The sequence below is a fragment of the Melospiza georgiana genome, chromosome 2, assembly GCF_028018845.1.
Source record: "Melospiza georgiana isolate bMelGeo1 chromosome 2, bMelGeo1.pri, whole genome shotgun sequence".
NCBI classification, from domain to species: domain Eukaryota; kingdom Metazoa; phylum Chordata; class Aves; order Passeriformes; family Passerellidae; genus Melospiza; species Melospiza georgiana.
The window spans coordinates 98,331,470-98,355,723 of record NC_080431.1 but is presented as its reverse complement, the minus strand read 5'-3'; the positions used below and the strand labels follow the sequence as shown (position 1 = coordinate 98,355,723).

Below are 24,254 nucleotides of genomic sequence, written 5' to 3'. Positions count from 1 at the left end.
AGTTGTCATTCCTGCTTCCTGATGGCATAATACCACTCTGCTTTCTAACTTCACTTTAGGAGATTAAATTAGTGTTTATCTCTCTCCAGTAAATTCTTAATCCTTCCTTCTCTGCCAGTCACTTCTCACCTGCTTAGGTATTTTAGGGGAGCGGATGAATCCTCTTCATGCTGCAGCTGTGCCAGCTAAGAAAGTCTCTGCTTTCCCCCCTCCAGTACAGCAATTTCTGCCTCTGCTTGTGAAGCTAGTCAAATGATTGTCTCCTAACCTATTTCAGTCAGAGTGTTTTAGCTTTATCAGTTTAAAGAGTCATTCTTTGTTAACTTTACACATTTTTGTCTGAGTTGAGCTCTGAAGAAATCACGTGTGCAGTTGAATTAGCTTCTAGCAAGAAGACAGTTATGAGCTGATGACAGAAAGGGTGGGATTTAGTCAAGAAATGGTAAATGTTTTCATGACTAAAACTGCCAATGGAGAATACATCTTCACATCTAAATTGAAGATCAACCTTAAAAATTATTCCATTTACATACAGTTCTTCGACAGAAATTTATATTATCTGTTTTTATGAACGTGTGTTTGAGCAAGCTGTGTGTGCAAGATGGACAGCAGAGTGGAAAATCAACAGGACTTTGCATCCTCTGTATATTCCTGTCCCAAAGACAGACAGAATGGAAGAAACATTAAAACAACATAAAAACAACAGTGAGAATGCAAAGTTTCCAGTAGACGTAATTTGACATAATTTTTACTCAAATCTTATAGGAGAAGAAGCAGCAATGTAGCAAATGACATCATACTCTCCTTGCCAGTTTTTTTGCATCCTATGCTCATGGCTATTTCTCCATCTAAACATAAATGTTACGGAGTATAGGGTTAATTAAAAAAGTAGTGCTGTGAGTTTGCTGTTTATCTTTCCTATGTATAAGTATTTAGAGAAAAGAGTGCTTTCCAAGGGATAGTGTAAAAAAACAAGTAGGAAATAACAAACTTACAGTGGCCTATCAAGGAAAATATTCAACCATGCATTTAAATATCAATCGTATTTTCAAAATGACAATACTAGTAAAATTTTCCATATCTATATTCTGATGCTTCTGCTTAAGCTTTAGGGACTAGCATTAAGGCTAGACTAAGAAAAGAAAGGAAGGAATAAGGTGAGACAAAAAAATTAGACTTGTTTGGCTTTAGTCTTAAATAAATAGGCACATTATTACAGTTGGTATGCAATATTTGTCTCTAATCACACTTGCTTCTGCTGTTCCAGTTGTTTGAATACTCTGCTGGGCACCAGCTCCACCATCAACCACACTTTGGCTGCTGCATGTGCATTGGAGACACTGGCAATGACACTGTTCTGATACCTTCAGCAGCCTGGTTCTGCGTAGAAATTGTTGCTAAAACCTAAGCTGAAGCCTGGTTTGGGAGAGCACAAGAGCACAGCATTCATGCAACGTAGGAAAAGCTTACCCTTAAGTCCTGCCTTAAAGTTCTACTTAGCACATTGCACTAAAAAAAAAAGGCAAAATAAGGCGCCCTTTCCCCTCCTCAAAAGCACAACCCCCAGACTGAACACATGGATGTGTTTTATATTTAAAGAGGAAATATGCTTATAGTGAGAGTGATCCATCTGGTATTTCTCCCCTGATTTACTTGCTCCTAAGTTTACTATATAATATATTCATGTGGGTAGCTTTTCACATCATCATCAGACCAAGCCTTCCTGCATGTTTTACACATTTGCCTTTCTTATATTTAGGATGCTTTTTAGCTCTGTTTCCCTTCCTGCATTTTCTTAAGCCGAGAAAGTTTCTATTCATGACCAACCATAAATACCACAGAAAGAGAATAATTTTGATTAACTCAAGCAAACCTCTCTTGGCCACGGTGATCATGTGGACAGGCTGAAAAGGTGCTGACTGAATGCGATGTGTGCATTGCATTGCGACGGGTTACATCACGAGTCCTAACATGATGTAACCCCACGCAGCATGATGTAAGCGTCGTGATACATTGGAGATTTAAAGAAACATCAGCATTCTCCCTCTGCTCATTTCCAGGAATGTACTGTCACTCATGGCCTAGTAGTTAATAACCAAACTCTCTTGTGAGTCTGTGAATCCGCATCTTATTCTTATTCTTATTCTTATTCTTATTCTTATTCTTATTCTTATTCTTATTCTTATTCTTATTCTTATTCTTATTCTTATTCTATTCTTATTCTTATTCTTATTCTTATTCTTATTCTTATTCCTATTTCTATTCTTATTCTTCTATTTCTAAATCTTATCCTTAGTTATAATAATAATTTCCTTTCTAATCATGCAGCCTCAATCCTTAAAAGAGATGTTATTTTAATTCTATATACATATATAGGTACAGTTGCTCTCTGTCAGTTATCATAGATTTCTGGTGAAAATTTAAAAGAAAAGTAGTCAAGCTGTGTTTAAAAATGTTTCACAGGTCTGAAGGGTAAAATTATTTATTCCAATTTTAAAATTGTGTAGCCAAACCATAGGTTGAAACACCTTTGATTTGTAATGCCAGTTCTATGTGGGCAACTGTGCCAGGCTCATGCCTTTAAAAAAAATAAATATATTTCTCTTAAAACTTGGTGCATTTTTTGCAACATCACTGCAGCTCTGAATCAGTTCAGCCTGTCTTCTGTGTGGATGTTAGGGTGCTTTGTCTTGTGACAGCGGCCTCCTATTACCATTGCTGCTTTCAGGACAGACTTTTGTATGTTCCTTTTATTAGTGTCCATTCTGAAACTAAGTTAGCAGGCACATATACTGCAAATTTCAATTAACTTTACAAACTGAAATGCAATTCTTTTATATACTTGTGTACAAATAATTACGTGATTGGCTTTGATGCTTTGAGAAAGTCTATTTTAAGAAAAATATGAAGCAGATGTAATTTTTTAAGTGTGAAGAGAATCCCACATTTTATCCCCTAATAAAATTATATTCCTTATATGATCATAAAGATAAAACAGAGTATGATCAAATAATATAGCAAACTTTAAAGGTTGAATGAAATCAACAAGAACAAACCAACCCTTTTTGGAAACTTAATTCTGGTATTCTCTGATCCCTTTGTCAGAACTAGGGACAGTAACTAGTCCTTCTTTTATCCTAATATCAATTTAGCATTTCACTGCTACCTCATCTTAAATAATTATGTTGTTATAAAAATCAGTTTTTTCCACAGCACCATTAAATACTGAGGCTGAAAGTGGTTTAGGACCACACAAAATATTTTTATTGTGTTCCTTTCTTTCAAGCTGTCACTCCTCTCATACATCAGAGTAAGGAATCCTGATCGTGCAAGAGACTTCTGTGTGAGCTGAACTTCACTGTGATTTCTTGCCAGAGACTGTGGTGATTGATCTATGCCATGAAACACACAATTCACCATCTCTGCCCCATAACTTTTATTGTGAACACAAATCAGTCCCACTTATCTCAGTTAAATTACACATAACTGTGTATTTTGCCTTTTTTTGAGTTGCTGGTGCCAGCTATATGGTGCAACATACTTAAATGCTAATAATAGTACCAAATGCTAATAAAATTTGGTATTTTATTGCAATATGTCTTTGCCACTTTTTTAAAGTATTTATTGGTTTTGAGTTGTTAAAGATTAATAGATTGTAAATATATTCAATTATTTAAAGGAATTCAACACTGTTTTCACAGAAAATTTGGCTTACTTTATATGAGCTCTGTAAAGGAACAATTCAACATTCTTATAATTCTTGTTATTTTTTCTGATCTCTGGGTGTAATTGAGGGTTCTAACAAATGTCTTCATCCAAAATAATTTTTATCTTCCAGAAATATAGAGCACTGATGGAAAACTTTCTGCTAGATGCTGTGTAAAAAAGAATCTGGATGTAAATGTATCATTCCTGATAAAACCTGCTATACCTGGTTATTATATGTTGATGGACAATATTTCTGTATTTTCAGAATAATTTCCTGATTTGCTTTAATATTCTGGGTGTTGCATTTGGCAATTTTTTTAAGGTTCTCATGGCTATGTCTAGAGTAATGCCTAAACTTTTTTCTCTGGAAGTTATGGATAATCTGGAATCTAAAAGTCGCGTATCTGCTTCCACTTACTGCTTCTACTGTACACGGCTATTAGTTTTTAAACATACTACTTAAGAAGTATGTCCAGCTCTGTGCTGTTTATTTTTTTATTCAGAAAGAAAAAAAGAGAAATAAGTACACCTTGTTTGAAACTGTCTCAAACTGAGGCAACTATTGCTTATCTCCACAGACTGCAGAGTGAATAGCTCATATTTCACAGGCATGTAGATGGTTGTGCGACTTAAGTTAAAAAACATAGTTCCTTAAGTTTAAAAAAAGAGCTCCCTAATTTCCCTAAATTTATAAATTAATACATTTAAATAAATCCCTAAATTTATAAATTATCTTTTAAAATATTAATATTCTTTCTAGCCTTAGCTCGTGTTGTTTCTGTGCCTAGCAAATTATACAATATGATAATTCATCCTCTTTTCCAGATCATTAATAGTATATTAAACAACCTCAGATTAATATATGGAATATTTCACTAGACCATTAATCAGTTGCTAGTTTGAAAATTGACCTCTGGTTACAATATAAGATACCCTGTGTATCTTGTTTTTAATCCATGACATTACCTCTTTCTCTGTAAATAATTATGTTCTCAATATCTCATGGAAAATGCTTTTTGAAAGTTCCTTTGTGAAAACCTATATAAATTTCATCAACTTTTTTTTTAAATCAAGATTTCTAGCAGATAAAAGTGTGATGCTTTTTCTTTAAAGAGAGCTATGGATTATTTTCTGTGTGTGTATGTATATAAATGCTCTATGATGCTTCTAATAACTGTTTTCCTTAGGCTGCAGTAACTTTATTTCTTGATTTAAATATCTATATTGTATATTCTTACTAATCTCTTATAGTAATTTATTTTATTAGATACTGAAGTACTTCACTGGCAAATCAATATTTTTATTCTCAACCCCTTTTTGGAAATAACATACTGGTTTATAATTAATGCATCTAGGGATGTAGGTGGTAGTAATTATTCTTCCGACAGTTCAGTTTATCAAAATATGGCTTGTTTGACTCTCTTTTAGACATCTTTAATTCCTGACTGAGAGAAACGCATCATGCCTTGTTGCTTCTTGTAAAACTAGAGACCTAGAGAAAAATACAGAATAGAACGAAGTGATATTAACAAGAATTAAGTCACAGAAATTGCAATAGCATTCAATTATTACTGAATGCTGAAAGATGGAGAATAACTGAGGAGAACAAGAGATTGAATTAATTTTGATATTCTAGAGCATTGTCATGGTAGACCCCAGCCAGCTCACTCACGTGATCACTCATTCCTCCTGCAGTGGGATGAAGGATTGTATCAAAGGGTAAAAGTGAGAAAATTCATGGGTTGAGATAAGGAGTTTAATAGATAAAGCAAAAGCTGTGAACACTTGCAAAGCAAAACAAGGGATTCATTCACTGCTTCCCATGTGCAGGCAGTTGTTCAGCCATCCCTTGGAAAGCCAGGATCTATCACGTGTAACAGCGACTTTGGAAGACGTCACCACTGAACATCCCCCTGCCTTCCTCCTTCATGCCCTGCTTTATATGCTGAGCATGAAGCCATGTGGTGGGGGATGTCCCTTGGGTCAGTGGGGTCTTCTGTCCCTCACTGTGTCCCCTCCCAGCTCCTTGTGCATCCCTGGCCCTCATGCTGATGGAGTAGGGTGAGGTGAGAGGCAGAAAAGATCTTGACCTTGCAAGCTCTGCTCAGCAATAGCTCAAACATCCCTGTGGTACCAGCACTGTTTCCAGAACAAATCCAAAACATAACCCATGCAAGCTACGGGAAAGAAAATTATCTCTACCCCAACCAAAACAAGCAGAGGTAGTAAAGTACATGTTGTGGGTAGTTAAGCAGTATCCTAGGGTAAAGTTAATGGACAAATTAAAACATAATGACACAAAAAAATGAGGGAGAAGAAGAATCAAAGTCGTGTAAGGAAAAGATAAGAATATCACTTTAGAAGGCTTAACTACTGTAAAGAAAAAGAATGGTGTCAGAGGATGCAAAAACACGCAAAGGAAAGAAGGAAGAGTTGGAAGAAAATAACTTGTCAGAGGATGTTGCTTTCTTGGTGTGAAAATCTGAAAGCTACTCTTGAGAGAGGGAACATTATCAATTACTTTAATGATCTTGTTTGTACCCTACTGCTGATATTAATGAATTTGAAATCTATTTTCAAAGGCAAGGGTCTGAATCACAAATTAAGGGTTGTTACTGGAATTGCTGCTTTTTACAAAAATCTGTAATAAGCTTCCAAGGGAAATTTATGTAGAGACCTGTGAAATGAGATACTAAAATGAAATGTGGTAAAGTCAATATGGGACAGAGAAGGGCAGTGCACTTTGATCATGAGGGAAATTATATCTCCAGAGTTAAAATATGGATGACAGCAGGGGTTTATTTTGAAATGCTAAAATGTAGAACGTTGTTTGCACAGAAGTCTATATGCAATTTTATAGAATGTCCCATAATACATTTGTTGCAAGAATTATTAAGCTTGTTCCAAGCCGAATGTGTCATAGATTTTAGAAAACATGCAAAATAAAACCATAGCCCTCAGTAATGGTGAACGTGCTTGGTTTTATGCAGCCAAGGTTTTGATTTGGTTTCTGGGCTGCAAGCCCACACTGACATCTCATGTTCAATTTTTTCAACCCCCAGTATTCCAAAATCTTTCTCTTCAGGGCTGCTTCTCAATCCATTCTTTGCCAGTCTCTACTGATGCTGGAATGTCCAGACCCAGGTGCAGGACCTTGCACTTGGATTTCATGAGGATCACACTGGCTGACTGCACAAGCCTGCCAAGGTCCCTCTGACTGGCAGCCCTTCTCTTCCATGTGCCAACTGTCCCACACAGCTTGGTGCTGTCCACAGACTTATTGATGGTGCACTCAATCCTCCTGTGTCGTTGATAGAGATATTCTGCACTATTGGTACTAATACAGAACCGTGAGGGACATCACTGGTTACTGGTTTCCACTTGGACTATTAGCTCTTGACTATTTTTTCAGCAGCCATGAAGTCAATTCCTAATCCATCTCAACAGCCCTTCCATCAAATGTTTATTGCCTGAATCTATCAGCAAGATTGTTGTATGGAACCATACAAAAGAGCTTTCAGAAGCAGAGATAAATGACATCCATAGCTTTTCCCTTATCCCATAAAAATCACGGAAAGAGACCAGATTAGTCAGGCATTGTGTGCTGATGATTTTCTTTTCCTTTCTGCACTTTCTATGGCAAATTTTATCAGGGTTTACTGGTAAAAAGTAGGAAATTACCCACAGTGGTGCCTGAAAAGCAAAACACAGTGCAAAGGACATTCTCAGATTTTTCCTCTGTTGCTAAAGGATCCAGGCATGAAAGCCTAAAAAGAGTGTGAGAACTTGGCAAATGTCACCCTGACACACACATACAACCACATACACTTACAGTGGAACTAATGGAATTTGCCTTTTGGCAGCTGTCCAGCTGAGGAACAGCTACTACAAATATCACCTTTCACCTGGTGGTTTTGTTCCTTTCAAATTTTGCCTCAGGAGAAAAGCAGTTGGCAGAGACTGAGTGTTCCTTAGTGGGGAGAGGAGGGGAGAGTTTAAAGGCACAGGTAAGTTCATTTGCCACACCAATGTGGTTTTTGTCAGGAGGCTTTGACCTTGGACAGGAGGTTTGGCTGGTGCCAGGTGGAAACTGACAGATTTGATCACAGCAATCTGTTTTTGCTGTGTTTTTTACCTGATGCCTTCTTCTTGTTGCCATAAGTAGAAGGAAAGTTGGCTGTGGTGCCAGTTCTGGTTTGTTCATGTAAGTGTATTTCAGCCCTGGTATGACTGACAGACTAACAACGGCATACAGGCAGGTATAATTTGGACTGATGTTGTGCCAATTTTACCTTCAGAAAACCTCGCTAAATCCTTTTGTCAGTGACCTTCAACAGAGTGCCAATTATAGTTAATTTCCTCAAAGAGATGGTAGGTGTTTTAAATTGTAAATTGCACTGATTGAGAAAAGAAATATTCAGCTCTCTTCTGCAGCTGAATACAAATACAGAACAATTATTTTTTTCGGTAGGACTTGAAGGTGCATATGAAAACAAATAGCATAAGCAAATCTACAATAATATTGCTTAAATAAATCAAAAGAAGAAAAACTTGACCTGTTCCTTTTCACAAGGATACTTATATTCAGTCAAAGATGGCTGGAATTCAATTTCTCAGAAGTAGTTGCAATCATAAGCTGTGTTATTTCACATCTAATTCCATGTAGTTGATATATAATTCTTATAAAATGCAAAATTTAACTTGCCTTTCTTCAGAAGGAATAGTAAATCATATTCTTCAATATTGATATTATATAATTCCTTTATGTTGTATTTTATCAAATGACACATGCTATATAGTATTTACATCAAAAAGGGGTTTTTATTACTTGCTTTTAATTTCCTACATCTGTCAGATAATTATAATTGACAAGCCACTGTTATTCCTTTCTAGATTTTGAATAAAGCATGAGCCCTAGCACTGAAAGTACAAAATGTGAATTATGCCTGGAACATTGTAAAATGGAAAGCAAAAATGAGATACTGGAGTTCTCATCCAGTTTGTTTAATAGACAAAAGATTTTTCCACCAGCACAGATATATAATCCACAAATTATTACAAACCAACTGATATTTTCAAATAACAGATTTTAGATGGATCAGATACTAGTGAGCTCAGTGCTGTGTTGCTGAATTATGAGTTTAAATCATGATTCTGACCACCAGTTTTGAGGTTAGCTTAATACAATTAATAATTGCATAGCATGCATGAATCAAAATGGTCTGTGTTCTTCTTTAATATTATAGATAAAATATCACAGCTTCATAATATACCCAAAAATAATGCTTGAAAGCAGTTAAACTGTAAATAATACAGAATGCTGCAGGTTTTGTCTGTGCTTTCCCCCTCCTCATCACTCTTCTCTAAAATCTTTCTGTGAAAACAAAAAAAATCTTACCAAGTTGATGCCAAAAAGGTATTACCAGTTGTTTGGGATAAAGACACTAATTTATGTTTTGAAAAGTCATATACATTTTCAGTACTGAGTAATAATGAATAAAATATTTATATGAACTTAATATTCAATGTTCTATCTTTTTTTACACATCTGTTATTCAGTTCTAGGGAAAATCTTTTATGTATTTTGGGAAGTATTAGATTAATTAAATATTCATATTTAATTAGTATATTGGGAAGTATTAGATTAATTAAATATTCATATTTCACATTGTAAATCTTTTCATCATATACAACATAGATGTGATTTTCCCAGAAATAGCTGTAGTATATTTTATTCCATCTTTTGAAATTACACTCTTTTTATTAGCAACTTAATTATTTGGTAGTCTAATTGTTTAGTTGATTTGGTATTATTAATCCCAGTAAGATTTTTTGCATTATTGTGTGTAGATGAAGATGTCATTAAAATGTAGTAGGAAAAAAACCTGAAAACATGGCTATATCCTAAAACCAAACCAAACCAACCAACCAAAAAAATCCCAAAAACCCAAAAAATCTTTTATCTCCATTGGATGTCTCATATGGACCTTCTATTTACCTGTAACTAACACTCCCAAGATTTCCAAATAAAAACTAAGAGGTCAAAGATCCAGTAAACATCAAAATATGGTGCCAAACAATTATCTGTCACAATGGAATAAAATTACAGTTTCACAGGATCCCCTGGCATAACAAACCCAATTACTCTCTCAATCCTCCAAAGGAAACCACAAATTGAACTAGTCTTCAAAATGAAGAATTAAATAGCTGCATCAAATAATTAGATGTTTTCTTAAGAGTTGATTATTCAGTTCACAGCTTCCAGTGGTGCCTACAAATGCCCAAAGGGAGAATTTGCACAAACAGCTTCACCAAATAGAGCGCGTGCTTGCAGTGTTCAGTTTTCTGCAAAGAGGGCAAATTCACAGTCATTGTAAATGGCACACAGGTACTTCTCTTAAGTTTATTTGAAAGTAATCACCCTTTTGTTATAGGTAGTATTAAGCCAACATTAGTGAATTCTTTGCAAATTCTTTGCAAATTCTACTTGTCTACATTAAGTGGAATGTAGGAGCATCTAGGCTTGGGAATTTTGACTAATAATAAATGTTGAATTATCTTCTAATTTAGAATCGTATACATTATTGGCAACTTAATTGCAGTGTACTCATCATGCCAACAACCTTTTTCCACTCGGCAGCTAATTGCACTCAGCTCTTGTCTTGCTCTCACTGACTTGGCAGTATTAATATATTCTGAACAAATTTTGCGGTGGGATTTATAAATGGCCTTGCTCCTCTGGCTTCTTGTGCACCAGCAGAGCGCGGGGAACTGAGCAGTCCCTGACTTAGGCCAAGCATTACTCACTAACAACTGAAACATCGGCGTGTCATCAACATAACTCTCATACTAAATTCAAAATACCACACTGTACAAATTACTATGAAGAAAATTAATTCCATCCCAGCTGAATCTAGGGCACAGCTTTACTACATTCACACTTTCACAAGTGCATCACTTCAGCAGAGAAATGTCATCTCTTTGAGGTCACTGCTATGCTTTCATACTGACAGTGTTTCAGCTGATGCTTGCACAGAAAAATATGTGCTTCTTTTGGAATTAATATAACTATATGATATTTTTATGGTTTTAATTAGTCTTTCATTATTGAATCAGTAAGCACTGCAGGCTTAGTCCAGTTTTCCATCAAATAAAGCAGATTCAGTTACACTGTAAGTGCAAGAAATGCTCCTCATATCTGTTGGAGGTCACTGGAAGGATAGGCTTCACAATGCCCTCTTTCTTTTGAACCATTATGGATTGTTTTGTCAAAGTAATTCAGTATATTTAGAAGATGGTAAATTCTAGTTATGGTGTAACTTGCATGACAAAAACCCTTGTAAAACTATTAGTGAATTGATCTGCCTACCTCATTTCTATTTTATGACTCCTCTAAAATAATAATAATTTTACTAATACTAATATGAATGAAAACAACATGCTTAATTTTAATTCAATAGATTTAAAAATTATTATTCTTGGTAATTTTTATTCAGAACAATTTTAGGAAATACAAAGTGTGCCAAAATGAATTGACAGGGGTTAAAATATAAAATCTAGTAATTTTATAAATTTATTTCCAGAAAGAATAATTACAATCTAAGTAAATGCAAATATTTTTGGAAAAAGAAATAACATTTAGGTGTCTTTCTTCCAGGAACTATACAATGTGTATGCTATAAGTTTCAGTGTTTATATTCATCATAGATATATTTTTAATAGTCTTATTCAAATACATTGCTTACTTTCCAAAAATGAAGTATATAGGAAAAGTTTGAAGTATAGTGAAAAAACCTTTTTATGTAACTGAAACCTATAGGCAACATAGAGTACAGAGCTGAGGTAATATAACAATCCCATATTTTTTATGCAACCTCTTTTTCAACCTCAGAATTTTTCTTTTTCAACAGATTTTTTTATTTGTCCTCTGAAACTATTTGAAAAAGCTTGTGAAACTGCATTTTCTTTTTCATTTAATCCTCCTTAATGCATGGAACACATAAAACTGTAGGGATTTCAGCTGATCTTCCTTACAGTCCATCCAATTATGGATATCAAACAAAATTGTCCTTTAATGCCCTTTTCTTTAAAAGGAACATTTCCTGGATATTCAACAACATTTATGTGTTTTCTCTGGAATGCCAATAATTTTTTGTGTGTTGCAGCTGGAGTGATTAAGAGCATGAATTCAATTGTATTGCATGTTCCTTAGTTAAATGTTGTTGCTTTACAGAGCTAGCACTTGCAACCCAAAAGGTTTTGTTTTGTTGTTATTAATGGCATTAGAATAATGGCTACTTTAATAGTGTGTCTTCTGCTATTCAGATAATATAGGAATTAAAACAAAACTAAACACATTTCATTCAGGCAAATTGAAGGAAATTTCTGAGCTTTCATTGAATTTTACATTGAAAATGACATAGAACAATAGGTCTAAGTCTTCATATTATTCAGGAAAGAGATGGCATCTAATTCATGGCTAGGGACTGCACTGAAATCATCAAATATGGGTGTTTGCTGGAGTTATGCACATTGTTGATGTATTATAACTTAATTTAGATATGATTATGGGAAAGGAGCGCCAGAATATAAAAGTGGTTTCTTTCTGGAAGCTGATTAGCTGTATAGAGATTTTTCATGTGCATTTATGTGTACATATTTGCTTGCATGTGGACACCCACATACAGTTACACACACATATTGAAATTATTCAGTAAGTAGTTAAGAATAATATTTATTTAAATCTAGGCAATATTAATATATTTTTATTTCTTTAATTAAATGAACCGACTTCCAAACAGCAGGTATGTAGATACATTGCCTGCCTTTATGGTCTTTCCTTAACATAGGGCTTCCACAGTCATTTCTATGTCGCTTTAACAAGCTGAAATTCTAGACAATCATTTTCCTGCACTCTGTTTGAAGTGTCAAATGCCTCATTTGAGCTTTCTTCAGCTGCCAAATAAGAAGTTCTTGTTACAACTATAAAGGCAGCTGGAGAGCCTTGGCCACAGGGATGAGCCAGGTGCAGTGTTATGGCAGCCAAACTGCACCAGTGTTGGAATCCTTATTTTTTGCATGAAATGTGTCAAGTCTTGCGCACTCAAAGCAAAGTTTTCCAACCAGTCTTATGATAAATGCTGAAAGGAAATTTTGTTTTACTAATGCTCTCTTGAGACTGTAATGAACTGTTGACTTGACCTGACTGTAAAACTATAATAGTTTTCATGGGATAGGAAAACAAGAGCTTTAGAGTTCTATTGAAATGGCCGCATAAATAAGACATATACTGACACAATGTCTATTAGATACTATATTAATCTGGTTTGAGCTGGAAATTTCCAGAAGGTTAAGCATGTGCTATGTGAAACTGAGAGGTCATACAACTGATAATGATTTCTGAAAACTGAGCCCTTTTCCGAATTTAAATGGGGTCAAAAGGTATGTGACAGATGGAGCAATTGCAAATAAAATGCAAGGAAATGGCATCAGCTTAAGCAGTTGTGGATGATTTTTTGCTGCCATTAGAGGCTTCAGAGTGAATACCTAATATGTAAGCGTGGTAAACTGCATGCATGGGACCTGCCTCTATTACATATATGTGATTCATATTGTCTGAATAGAGGAGGATGCAGCATAAATTGTCAGTACAACTGGGACAACTTACAAAACCAGAAAATTTGCTTCTGAATGAGATTTTTGTTCATTATGCAAAGGAAATGTGAGCCAGAGGACATGCTTACAGCAGGGTGACTTAATTTCTCATAGACTTGTGCATGGGATTGGAACAAATCTGGGAATACAAGGTGACTGTACATGCATAGATAAATGAAAAAATTTTAATAGTTTATTAACACATTGATCATTGTTTCAAAATCAACACCTTTTAGAGATGTTTTCTGACTTAATGTTTACAACTGCATTGCTTAGAGTGCTTCTTACAGGGAAAAAACATAGCCCCCATGAAACCCTTCTTTGTTAATACGATATTGGCTGGAGCTCTTTTCAAAACCACACACACACACACATATATATATATATATATGAAAAAGAAGAAGTTTCTGACAGACAAAAATCCTTTGCAAAAGAGGTTTGACAAAGTTCAGTAATACATTACAGCTTGCTCTTTTCTCTCAGCAGTGAATGGAATTGTAGGACAAATGGAAAGGGGTCACCTGGCCTTTAAAATATGCGTTACAAAGTCACATCTTTTTCTAGTAATTGTCATTAACAATAAGATATTTTTCTAAAATACAATGAACTTTTATGCAAATGTATTCTTCAGTAGAGTTATGCTATCTACAGCATATTTAACATATGTAGTTCCTAGCCTTGACCATTTGGGAAAAAAAAATCCATCCTAATTATATTTTGAAATATTTTTCTTCTACTTTTCAGTATTATGAAAAGTGAAACACAAATTTTACAAACCAAGAACTCTGGTCAAACACCAGGTTAGTCAATAGAGATATTCAGGGAATTCAGTCTTTAATGCACTAGATCATTACTACTGCTTCTGGATCCTGGGTTGCTGTTGAAATTTACCATCTGTGTTTAATGTGGGATGAATGAGTAAACAGTTCTTAGACTGCAGAAGGATTTGCCCCTGCAGAAGGGGCAAATCCTATAATACAGTGATTGTGTTTACATGGTGTATAGGAACTGAAGGTTAAAATTGCTGCTCCTGTGATTTGGGATATGGAGAATATGAAATTTGGGGAAAGAATTGGCCCAACCCTGAACACTCGCGAAAGAAGAGGGAACACTCGCCCCAAAGCAGAGGGAAGTGTTGATCTGTGGGACAATCAGCTGTTGCAGGCAGGCATTTTTTTCTGAGCAATGGGAGTTTCTGAGTTATAATACCATTCAGTCTCTGAGATTAATGCAACCTTAAACTAACCTTAGAGGCATAGTGACTTTTTTATCTTATGACAGGGATTACCATCTTTTTTCAGAAGTTTAAGGACAAATGAATTGACATTTTTAAAAAAAAAAAACAAAACACAACATGGCTGGAAAATTCAAATTTTTGCTCTCTGTGTGAGATAGTCTGAGAACAGATGTCATTGTTGGAATTATTTCAGTCGCTCCAAAATCACCTAAAATACTTAGGAGCATTGCTAGAAAAATCACGTGAACCTTTCAAAAATATAGGCTTCCAGCAACATACTAATGCATGCTAACAGTATCACCCACATGGCTTGTATCAGAAATAGTGTGGCCAGCAGGACCAGGACAGTGAAGGTCCCCCTGTACTCAGCACTGGTGAGGCTGCACCTCAAATCCTCTGCTCATTTCTGGGTCCCTCACTGCAAAGAGAACATTGAGGCACTGGGATGCTCTGTTGTTGCAGAACAGCAGGGGTGGTGAAGCATCTGGTCACAAGTCTGAGGAGCAACTGGACTTATTGGACAAGCTGGACTTGTTTAATTTGAAGAATATGAAGCTCAGGGGACATTTTATCATTCTCTGTAACTACCTGAAAGGAGTTTGTAGCCAGCTGGGGGTTAGTCTCTTTTTCCAAGAAACAAGGCATAGGGTGAGAGGAAATGGCCTCAAGTTTCACCAGCAGGGGTTTAAATTGGATATTGGGAAAAACTTCTTCATGGAAAGGATGGTCAGGCATTAGAACAGTCTGTCCAGGGAAGATGTTGAGTCACCATCCCTGGAGGTATTTAAAAGATGGTACTTAGGGCCACAGTTGGACTTGATCTTTTTCAGCCTTGACAATTGCATGATTTTATGACTGGTATGCATAGTATGAAAAAATTCCAATGTGATAGGAGCACAGAAACTTGGTTTGGGAACTCATTGATGGGGAACCCATCTTACCAGATCTCAAAATGAATATAAAATCCTCTCAAACCCAATAACTTATTTCCAAAAGTGTATTCCAATTGCCAAGAGGAAAATTATTTCACAGCATGTAGGAAAAACAGCATTCCCACTAATATTGTAAATAAACACATACTAAGTTATAGTAATTTCTTGTGGAAACGGATTGCAACATGATATTTTACATCTTTGAAGAACATAAAAATTGAATAAGAGGTGTTTCAATTATTACAGATAACCTTATGTCACATAGCTTGTTAGGTGATACATCTAATAGCATGATGTGAGCACATTTTCCAAATTCTCATTACACTTGCGTTGATTTTATCAGAAGTACACTGACCCATTCTCTTTAATGTGTTTCCCACACTGGGAAGCACATTAAAGAGAAAATCTTTGCATTATGTTATTGATATGTGTATTGAAGATTTTGGGGTGAGATAGTACCCAAATTAAAATGTTCTGGGACACAACTACTTCTTTCACTCAAAAATACTTGGAATAGGGATTACAGTCCTAATAACTGTATACGCAGTTTTTGTCTACAGGTACTGCATATATGGGATCACACTGATTTTGATATTTTTTAGTTCATAGGAATAAAAAATATGTGATAGTTGACTTTATATTTGCTGTATGATGATCATATTTTTTATCAAACAATTAAAAGACCACCTCCCTGGGGAAACTAGTATTGAAATTTGTTATGTATGTTCAAACTTGTGTCTGTATGTATTCATTGCCTATAAATAACAATTTCTCATAAATATTTTACATGAATCAAAAATAATTTAAGGGTAAGGTTGAGTACTTAAAACAAAATTAACTTTATTTGTGTATCACCTGAGAAAGTATTGCACCGTCATTGGGCTATAAGTAATTTGGAACAATATTGAATAAAAGGACAAAACATAAAGGATGGCTGAGATTATGAGCCTGTATCTATTACTTAAAGAAAAGAGAGATTGGAGAATATCTATATTTCATTGACAGAGATATTTTACTTAGTTAAATATGTACTGGATATTTATAATGAATCCACAGGTGTATTGGATAAACAATATCTTTTGTACAACAGCATTGAAGATGGAGACTTTATGAGGACATAGAGTATCAGACACTGCTTTTCACATTTTTGCTCACTAATCATCATCCCTGCATACATAGTGGCAGTGCTTCCAGAAAATGCCTGTAGAAAATGTGTATCTGGAAGACAAATAAACTAGTACACTAATCCCAAAAGTATATATATTTAAAAATCTTAAATGCTTTAGTAATGATAATATTCTGCCTTACAATAATGGACTAAGATTTAATTGAAGTCTTGGATTTTGAGGGATATAAATATAGTTAACAGTGAAATTTAAATAGGAAAGTAAAAGGAGTAAATAATATTTAAATATGATATATCTGTTACAAATTGAGACTTCATACATAAACAAGTTAAAGTATACTGTTCTTTTTCATCATGTATTGAAAAGACACTTCAAAATAAAGAAAATTCAAGAAAATAAAGATTAGCGTGCTTAGATCATTTTATTTCTTTAGTAGCTGTGTTAATTTCTAAGCTAAATTATAGCTTGATTTTCCTATTCATGTTTCACTCCTTATCAAGTAACCATTTACATTACAGAGGGCTACTTGCTATGGGAATAAGCACAGTGTAATAGAATGCTTGGATAGCTTGGTGTATTTTTATTTTTTTAGTCAGAAAACAGAAGTATTGCCCAAGGATGGAGATGGTGAAAACTATGTTCATTTCCTCTTGCTCCCATAAGTACAGGCTGTGACACGTATGAGCATAAATGTTTGTGTGTGTGTGCCTGTGTGTGTGTGCATGTGTATACCTCAAAAGTATTTTAAGAAAGCATGTTGAATATAAATTAAAACATATTCTTCCCTAAATCTTCCAATAAAGAAATGCAAGTTCGTTATCATGGTAAGTAAATGTTTTCAGTCAATTTCTAGGTTTTTCTAAAGAGCATGAGATGAGGTATATTTTTAACAAAGGCTGGTTTTGGACCGATTTCATGAATAGACATTGATTCAACTCTGTTTCACTTTTGTTTACAGCCTTCTTTTAAATATCTTTTTTGCTCATATGGAAAACAAGATTAATTTCTAAGGAGGCCTTTATGTTTTGTCTTGGTCAAATCAAGTGGTGTAAAACTCAAATAATCATTTTATTTGCATTATTTCCATCCAAAATTCAACTTGTGGCCATTTCTTAATAAATTGTAATGACGATGAATAAAATGTTAAGTTATTGAAGAAAGTAACTCAAGGCATTATTTCCTCAAGGTTACAGAACAGAATAAATAAAATTGCATTTCTTATGTAAAACATAATTTTGTAATTTTTAACATACTTTTTTGGTTTATATTATTCTTTTTTAATAGCACATTAATTTGATTTTTTTTGAAGAAATCACTTTTAACTAAAGTACTGCATTGTCACAGAATATGATACATTTTTTCAAATATTTTCAATTTGTTCTTCTTGACATTTTATGTTTATGTGCAGTTTGCATCTTTTTTTGTTTTTCAATTTCAAATGTAACAGATTTTGACATTTTTGTTACATTTTTTGTACTAGTGGTTTTTTTTCTTTTTGAGAACCTGCTGGTTTTGAATTCTCTTTTTTCCCTTTATTCTCCTCCTCAATATGAACCCAGGAGCCAACACAAAGAAAAGCGCAGATGATATAACCAGTAATGATCGTGGTGAAGATGAAGGTATTTTTTGTTTTTTCAAAGCCTGACCCTGATGCATGAACATAAACTTTTCAATTTTTGTTATAATAAGAATGATTATTGTTATTATTATTGCTGTTATTTCAACATGATTTTTAGTCCCTTATTTGCAGAAGCTCACATCAGTGTGCTTCTTTATTTTCTTCTTTAGAATTTGCTTTGATTGTTTTTCTTTTTAAAATCTAAATTAGCATATAGATGACTGCAGTTCCTCCGTGACATAGGTGTAAAATTTATTCCTAAATATGTGTGAAGTGAGTAACATAAATGTTATTTGAAACCACATATTTTTCCCCTCTATTCTTTCTTTAGGCTGAGAAAATGGAATTTAAAAACATGCATGTGCTCTTTTCCCTCCTACACATTTTGTATATTCACTTGTTTGAAATTCATGAAAAAACTCACATATATCCTTCCTTTCACTTCCACTGTTTCCCCAGTGCACATGCTGTACATTGATACAGTTGAATTGTGCTTTGTCTTTGCTATTTTTATTTACTTATTTATATTTTTTTCTCACAGGATGTGGTTTATTTCAGGACACAAAAATAAAGGAAGCTGTTGATGTTGCTTTATTGTGTTTTTCCTGTAATCAGCTAGCCTCTGAGACGCATTAATTCGCACTCTGACCACATTCCCACTGAAATCAGTAATAATCATTTTCATTGACTTCTTTCAAAGTTGGACTGGGTTTCCTGAAAGGAAGTGCTAAAAGTTCACAGTGAAATACCCCAAAAAAGTTTTAGTTGGAAATGATTTTTTTTTCTTGCCTTGACGCAACAAATCTATTTAGGATGCACCAAAATAGAAAGAAGTCATGAAATCTTCCTCTATTCTCACCCTTCCTTTTTTTAAAGTTACGTTGTCAGCTAACATGTATTTACCAAATAAAGAAAAAACATTTTCACATTAAATGAGAAGACAAAATCCTGGATAATTTGTTGGTCTGGCTTCAAAGCAACATCTTTACTAATCCTCTCAGGCTTGGCCAATCCAAAGTGTTAGTCCATGTCTTTTTTCCTGGCTTTATTTTTTTCCCATCTGACATAATTTCAAATTACTTGGAAACATATGTCCTCTCTATCTGCCTTAAAATCATACACACTGCAGTGAGGGTACTATCACCTCTTTTCCTGGGAGTTCAGGCTATTGTAGCTACTCTGTCTGTATATAAAATACCATAATAAAAACCTCAGGTCTTTGATTCACACTGATTGCCCTCTACTCCACTACCTTCACTGCTGAATTACACTTTTTCTTACAACGCAGAAATACTGTGCAGAGTACTCTAGAATTACTCTGTTGCTTTCTGATTATCAGTTTCCTATTTCTGTGCAACACAGGCTTTTTTCAAACAACGGTATTATCATTTCTATACCAAATTCTGAAGTTAATTGTAAAGTAAAGGATAAATAACAGACAAAACCAAAGTTGCTTTAACGATAAATACTAGATTATGAACACATAATTATTCAACCTTTTTAAAAATTGATAAAATGTTAGGATTTCATGATTAACAAAGGTATTCGTTTTAGATCTAAGCATCTAAGCATAAAGCATCAAGCTAATTTATGTTGAAAATGCTAATGTTCACATTGAAAAGAAAGGGGAAACCTTCTATTGACTTCATCAGTGAAAGATTTAACCCTGAGGTAGAATAAAGTAATAAGAAAAGATTAAATGCAAGCAAATCATGCCCTGAGATTTTGGGGAGAGAAGGGAAAGGTAGTTCAGCAACACGAATAATTATTTTAAATAAATGGTGCTTTCATGTTCTTTGAGATCTTCGCTGTGCCTTCAGAGAAGAAGCAATTTTATATACTTTGCTGGAAATGCTGACAATAAAAATAAAAAAAATCAATATATTAGAATCTACAACCTCATTGCTTTAACTGATCTGTTTAATTGCTGAACTACTCTTATAGTCACAACAATTAAAAAGATCTTATCACAAAAACTTTTGTTCTGCTGCTCAAGTACAACATATAAAATACAACATGTAAGGATATATCTTTTCCTGGAAGGGAGGCAGAATCAATGACAAGCCTTAAACTCCGACAAGTGGACAGGTGTACATTGCAGCATGGGCATTCCTGAACTCAGCTGGAAATTTGTCCTATTTAAGGTGTATGCAGGAGTGAAGCAAAAGGGGGACACAGGAATATGATAGTCAAAATTTACCTTTAAATATGCTCTAATTAATTCCACATATATAAAACACTGACTATCTGGTACCTCATTGGCAATCACATTTTTTATCTCAGTATTTCCTAATCTGCCTGAGGTGAGGGAGGATGTTTGGAAGCTTTTCAAATGTAGATCCCTCACCTGTAGGTATTTAGCTCAGCTTTTCCTTTGTCTGCAATCCTTCTCCACTCTTCAATATATGCATAGCCAAAAGATTTTTTTCAAAACCTGGTTGAATAATCAGAGGCTCTGCTTTTCCTTGTATGTTGTGCTGTATACTTGAAAGAAGTGCTCTGATTCCATGCAGATAGACTGAATTATTTATAGAAGATTTGGACATGTAATGGTAGCTTTCTGAGTTGCCTTCTACCTCATAGAGGAGCTTAACCTCTCTTCATATTGTTTTGTAGAGAACATAAATTTCAGATTTAGGTATTCTGAATCATCACTGGCATCAAGAGCTGAACTTTTTAGATGAACCTTCTCTCAAATATACCCCAATCACTGATAAGCACATCTTTATATCTCACTGTTATATATGTAATATCAATTTCATTTAACCTTCTTTTAGAATTTTTTAAAGTTTTATCAATTTTATTGAACTTTCTTTTAAAGACCCAGCTGTTTTTGTTTTTTTTTTTTGGTTTTTTTTTTTTTTTAAAGTAGCCAGGAATTTTCTACCTATACAAAAGATCATCCATTAACTCAAGGTTGTTCTTTGAGGCTTAGCTGCTACTAGACCAGGAAAAGTGCAACACAAAATACATAATTTGATTTAAATACAAAAAATGTGTGCCAAAAATTCACATAGGTCCTCTCTGTTAACTCCAAGGCTGTTTAAAAGAAAGAACAGTCTGCTATGTTTTCTTCTACCAGAACAGTTAGAGTTTTTGCTGTTATATCTTACTGAACTACTGGGAATACAATTTCAATAATTATGTCCCACAAGAAATGGGAAAGTATGGATCATTACTATAATTATATTATTAGATGCACAGATATTGCTAAATTGGTATATTTTTGAAACTGAGTATTCTAAAGAAACCAAGATTATTTCATAATTTGGATTTTTAGGCTTTAAGACATTTCCATTAAAACTAAATTTCCTGTAATACTGAATGCATTAGAAGTGAGACCATTTTAGAGGAAATAGTATTTGAAATTTTAAATTGTAAATATTAGGCTTGTAGGATGGTCCTGAAATGTGTAAGCTAGTGAGTATAGGGGTGGTGACATTGAAAACATAAGTAATTAAGACTATTGTAAGCACTATTAAAAATTGTTAATGCCATTTTCCTTATGTTTTTATTGCTTTATTGTGTTTTCCTTACTTGAATTTTTTCAGACATTCATGATCAGAACAGCAAGAAACCCGTTATGGTCTACATCCATGGTGGATCTTACATGGAGGGTACTGGAAATATGATTGATGGCAGCATTCTCGCAAGTTATGGAAATGTAATTGTTATCACTATCAATTACAGGCTGGGGGTTTTAGGTAAGTGACTCTTTTCTTCATAGAAATATTTTCACAGAAATATTTGATTCCTGAATTTTTCCACTGATCAATCATAGATATTTGGCTCAGTTTTTATTTTAAAACAGAACAATCTCAATGATGGATTTTGAATTCTGTCCATTTTTAAATGGAAATTGGGCTAAACTACATTATTTTTGACAACTGCCTTCACCTTAAAAAGAAATGGACTGGAAATGTATAATGTTTTGATAACTGGTATCTTTTTCTTAAATAATTTCTATTCCATGTTTAAAACAAAAAGAAGAAGAAAGTCAATCAAGAATGAGTCCTCATGGTTTTAAAACAGTTGGCAATGGCAAGAAGAAGGAAAGTGTTACTATTTATCTGTATTTACTATTTAAATGTATTTACTAATTTTGTGTGCCAATTGGTTTTTAGAGATACATACAAAAAATAAAGGTCATATACACTGATGGAATTTGTGTTGTGAGTAATAGGCAATCAAGGGGTTTTAAGAAGAACAGTGACATTATCCTCAAATAGATAAGAAACTCCATAATCATGGTGCATAACATGTACCAAACTTTTGTTCAAAATAAGGTTTAATTTTTTTTTGAGGTTCTGCTTTTCCATAGAAAAAATAAAATCTAAAAAATGGCAGAAAATGGCAGACATTAGAAATATTTGTTATCTTAGTGAAAAAGCTTATAGTTTGTATAGAACTGAATACAAAATGCTCAAATGCTCATATTTCTGGCATTTTAGATACACAAGCTAAAATACAGTAATTTTGTTTGTGTGTCTTTTTACAAGGACTTTTGATCTTGTTTTTCCTAATAACAAAGCTGATCTATTTTCATAGTAGGTACTGGTTTAGAACACAGAAGTCTTCTCTTGCTGAGCTATCTGTTCATGCTGTTCATGTTTTTCAAAAACTTAATAGTTCATCGGAGTACTGAGATTTTTTTTTTGTCTCTGATTTTGATTATTCATTAAATAGAATAGAGTATTTTTTTCTATGATTGAAAGAGATTTAAATTTAAAGCCAGAAATATAAAAAGATATCTTGGTATATTTATGCATGCAGTATTGGTACTCAGAAACACCCAAACAAACAAACAAAAAAAAAAAAAACAAAAAACCAACCAACCAAACAAAAGGACAAAAAAGGAAGAACTGAAGACACAAGAAAACAAATTGCAGTTTTGGTTTTTGTCAAACAACATATATAGCCAGAATCTTGGTAGTTTGTCATCCGTAAAAAAAGATTATTTAATGCATCTCTTTAAAAAGTTTTCTCTTGGTTTCTTACAACTAACACTGTTGAAGGATACAGATGAGTGTAAACCACTATAAGTGGTTTAAAATGTTTCATTGCCTCTCTGTATTTTATAAATCTAAAGGGAAAAGTGCAATATTTTCATTGGTGAACTCCTATTTCATGTATTTAAATTGAAAACAAAGAAAAGAGAAGAAAGAGTCAGAATGCTTTTTTTTTTTTTTTTTTTTAAATTGTGCAATTCAGGCAAAAAAGCACCAAACAGGGTGCTTATTTATAGGAGAAAGAGAAAAGTAACAGTGGTCAGGATTTTAAATGGATTAGGAAAAATAGATATGTGTATTGACATTAAATATTGCTTCTCAACAGTTGGAAATGTAACTTTCAAGACACTATGGAATTTATTCTTTATTACAAAAGTCTATGTTTGAATTAGAAAAACAGAAGATATTCAGAAAATGTGTATACACTTAAAAATCAGAGGAGATCTGTTTTATGAACATATTTGCATTTTTTTTCCTCCTGGGTAAAATGTAAATGTGATCATTGAGAGCTCATTAGGCTCTCCCCGGACATTGGAAGATATTAGGTGAATTCCATGTATTTTTGCTTCAAGAGTTAAAAAAGAATATGGAAAAGAAAACACAAAATTCTTCAGAAAAACAGCCACATGTAAAACAAACATGACTATTCATAAGAGTTTAAAAAGTAATGTTAGTTTATGACATATGGTTTGAATACTAACAATATTTGTATCCCTTTCTTCTAGTCTGGGTTACTGGAGGTCATATTTCTGTAAATCTGGTGTGTTTCAATGGTGTTTGATTTGTAAGTGCATACACAAGGTCACATACAAACCTGTTGTTAATGACAGAGATGTGTAATTCTATCACTGTTATCTCACCCTGTAATGCAGGAATAGACATCTAATTGATCACAGTGCTGAATTGCTGGAGATGCTAAATTCCTCTGGAAAATTCTTTTGAATGGGCATGAATACTGGATCTTATACT

General features: G+C 33.9%; 1 protein-coding gene across 2 annotated transcripts in view; it reads left to right on the top strand.

Moving 5' to 3' along the window:
• NLGN4X (neuroligin 4 X-linked) overlaps positions 1 to 24,254 on the top strand; it is a 162,049-nt gene that overhangs the window by 75,180 nt on the left and 62,615 nt on the right. Inside the window, exons 4-5 of one of the 2 annotated variants that reach the window (XM_058042805.1) lie at positions 18,218 to 18,277; positions 21,828 to 21,980. In XM_058042805.1, the coding sequence (XP_057898788.1) occupies positions 18,218 to 18,277; positions 21,828 to 21,980 (213 nt within the window). The remainder of the gene's footprint in view (positions 1 to 18,217; positions 18,278 to 21,827; positions 21,981 to 24,254) is intronic. The other variant, XM_058042814.1, reaches the window with a different exon arrangement.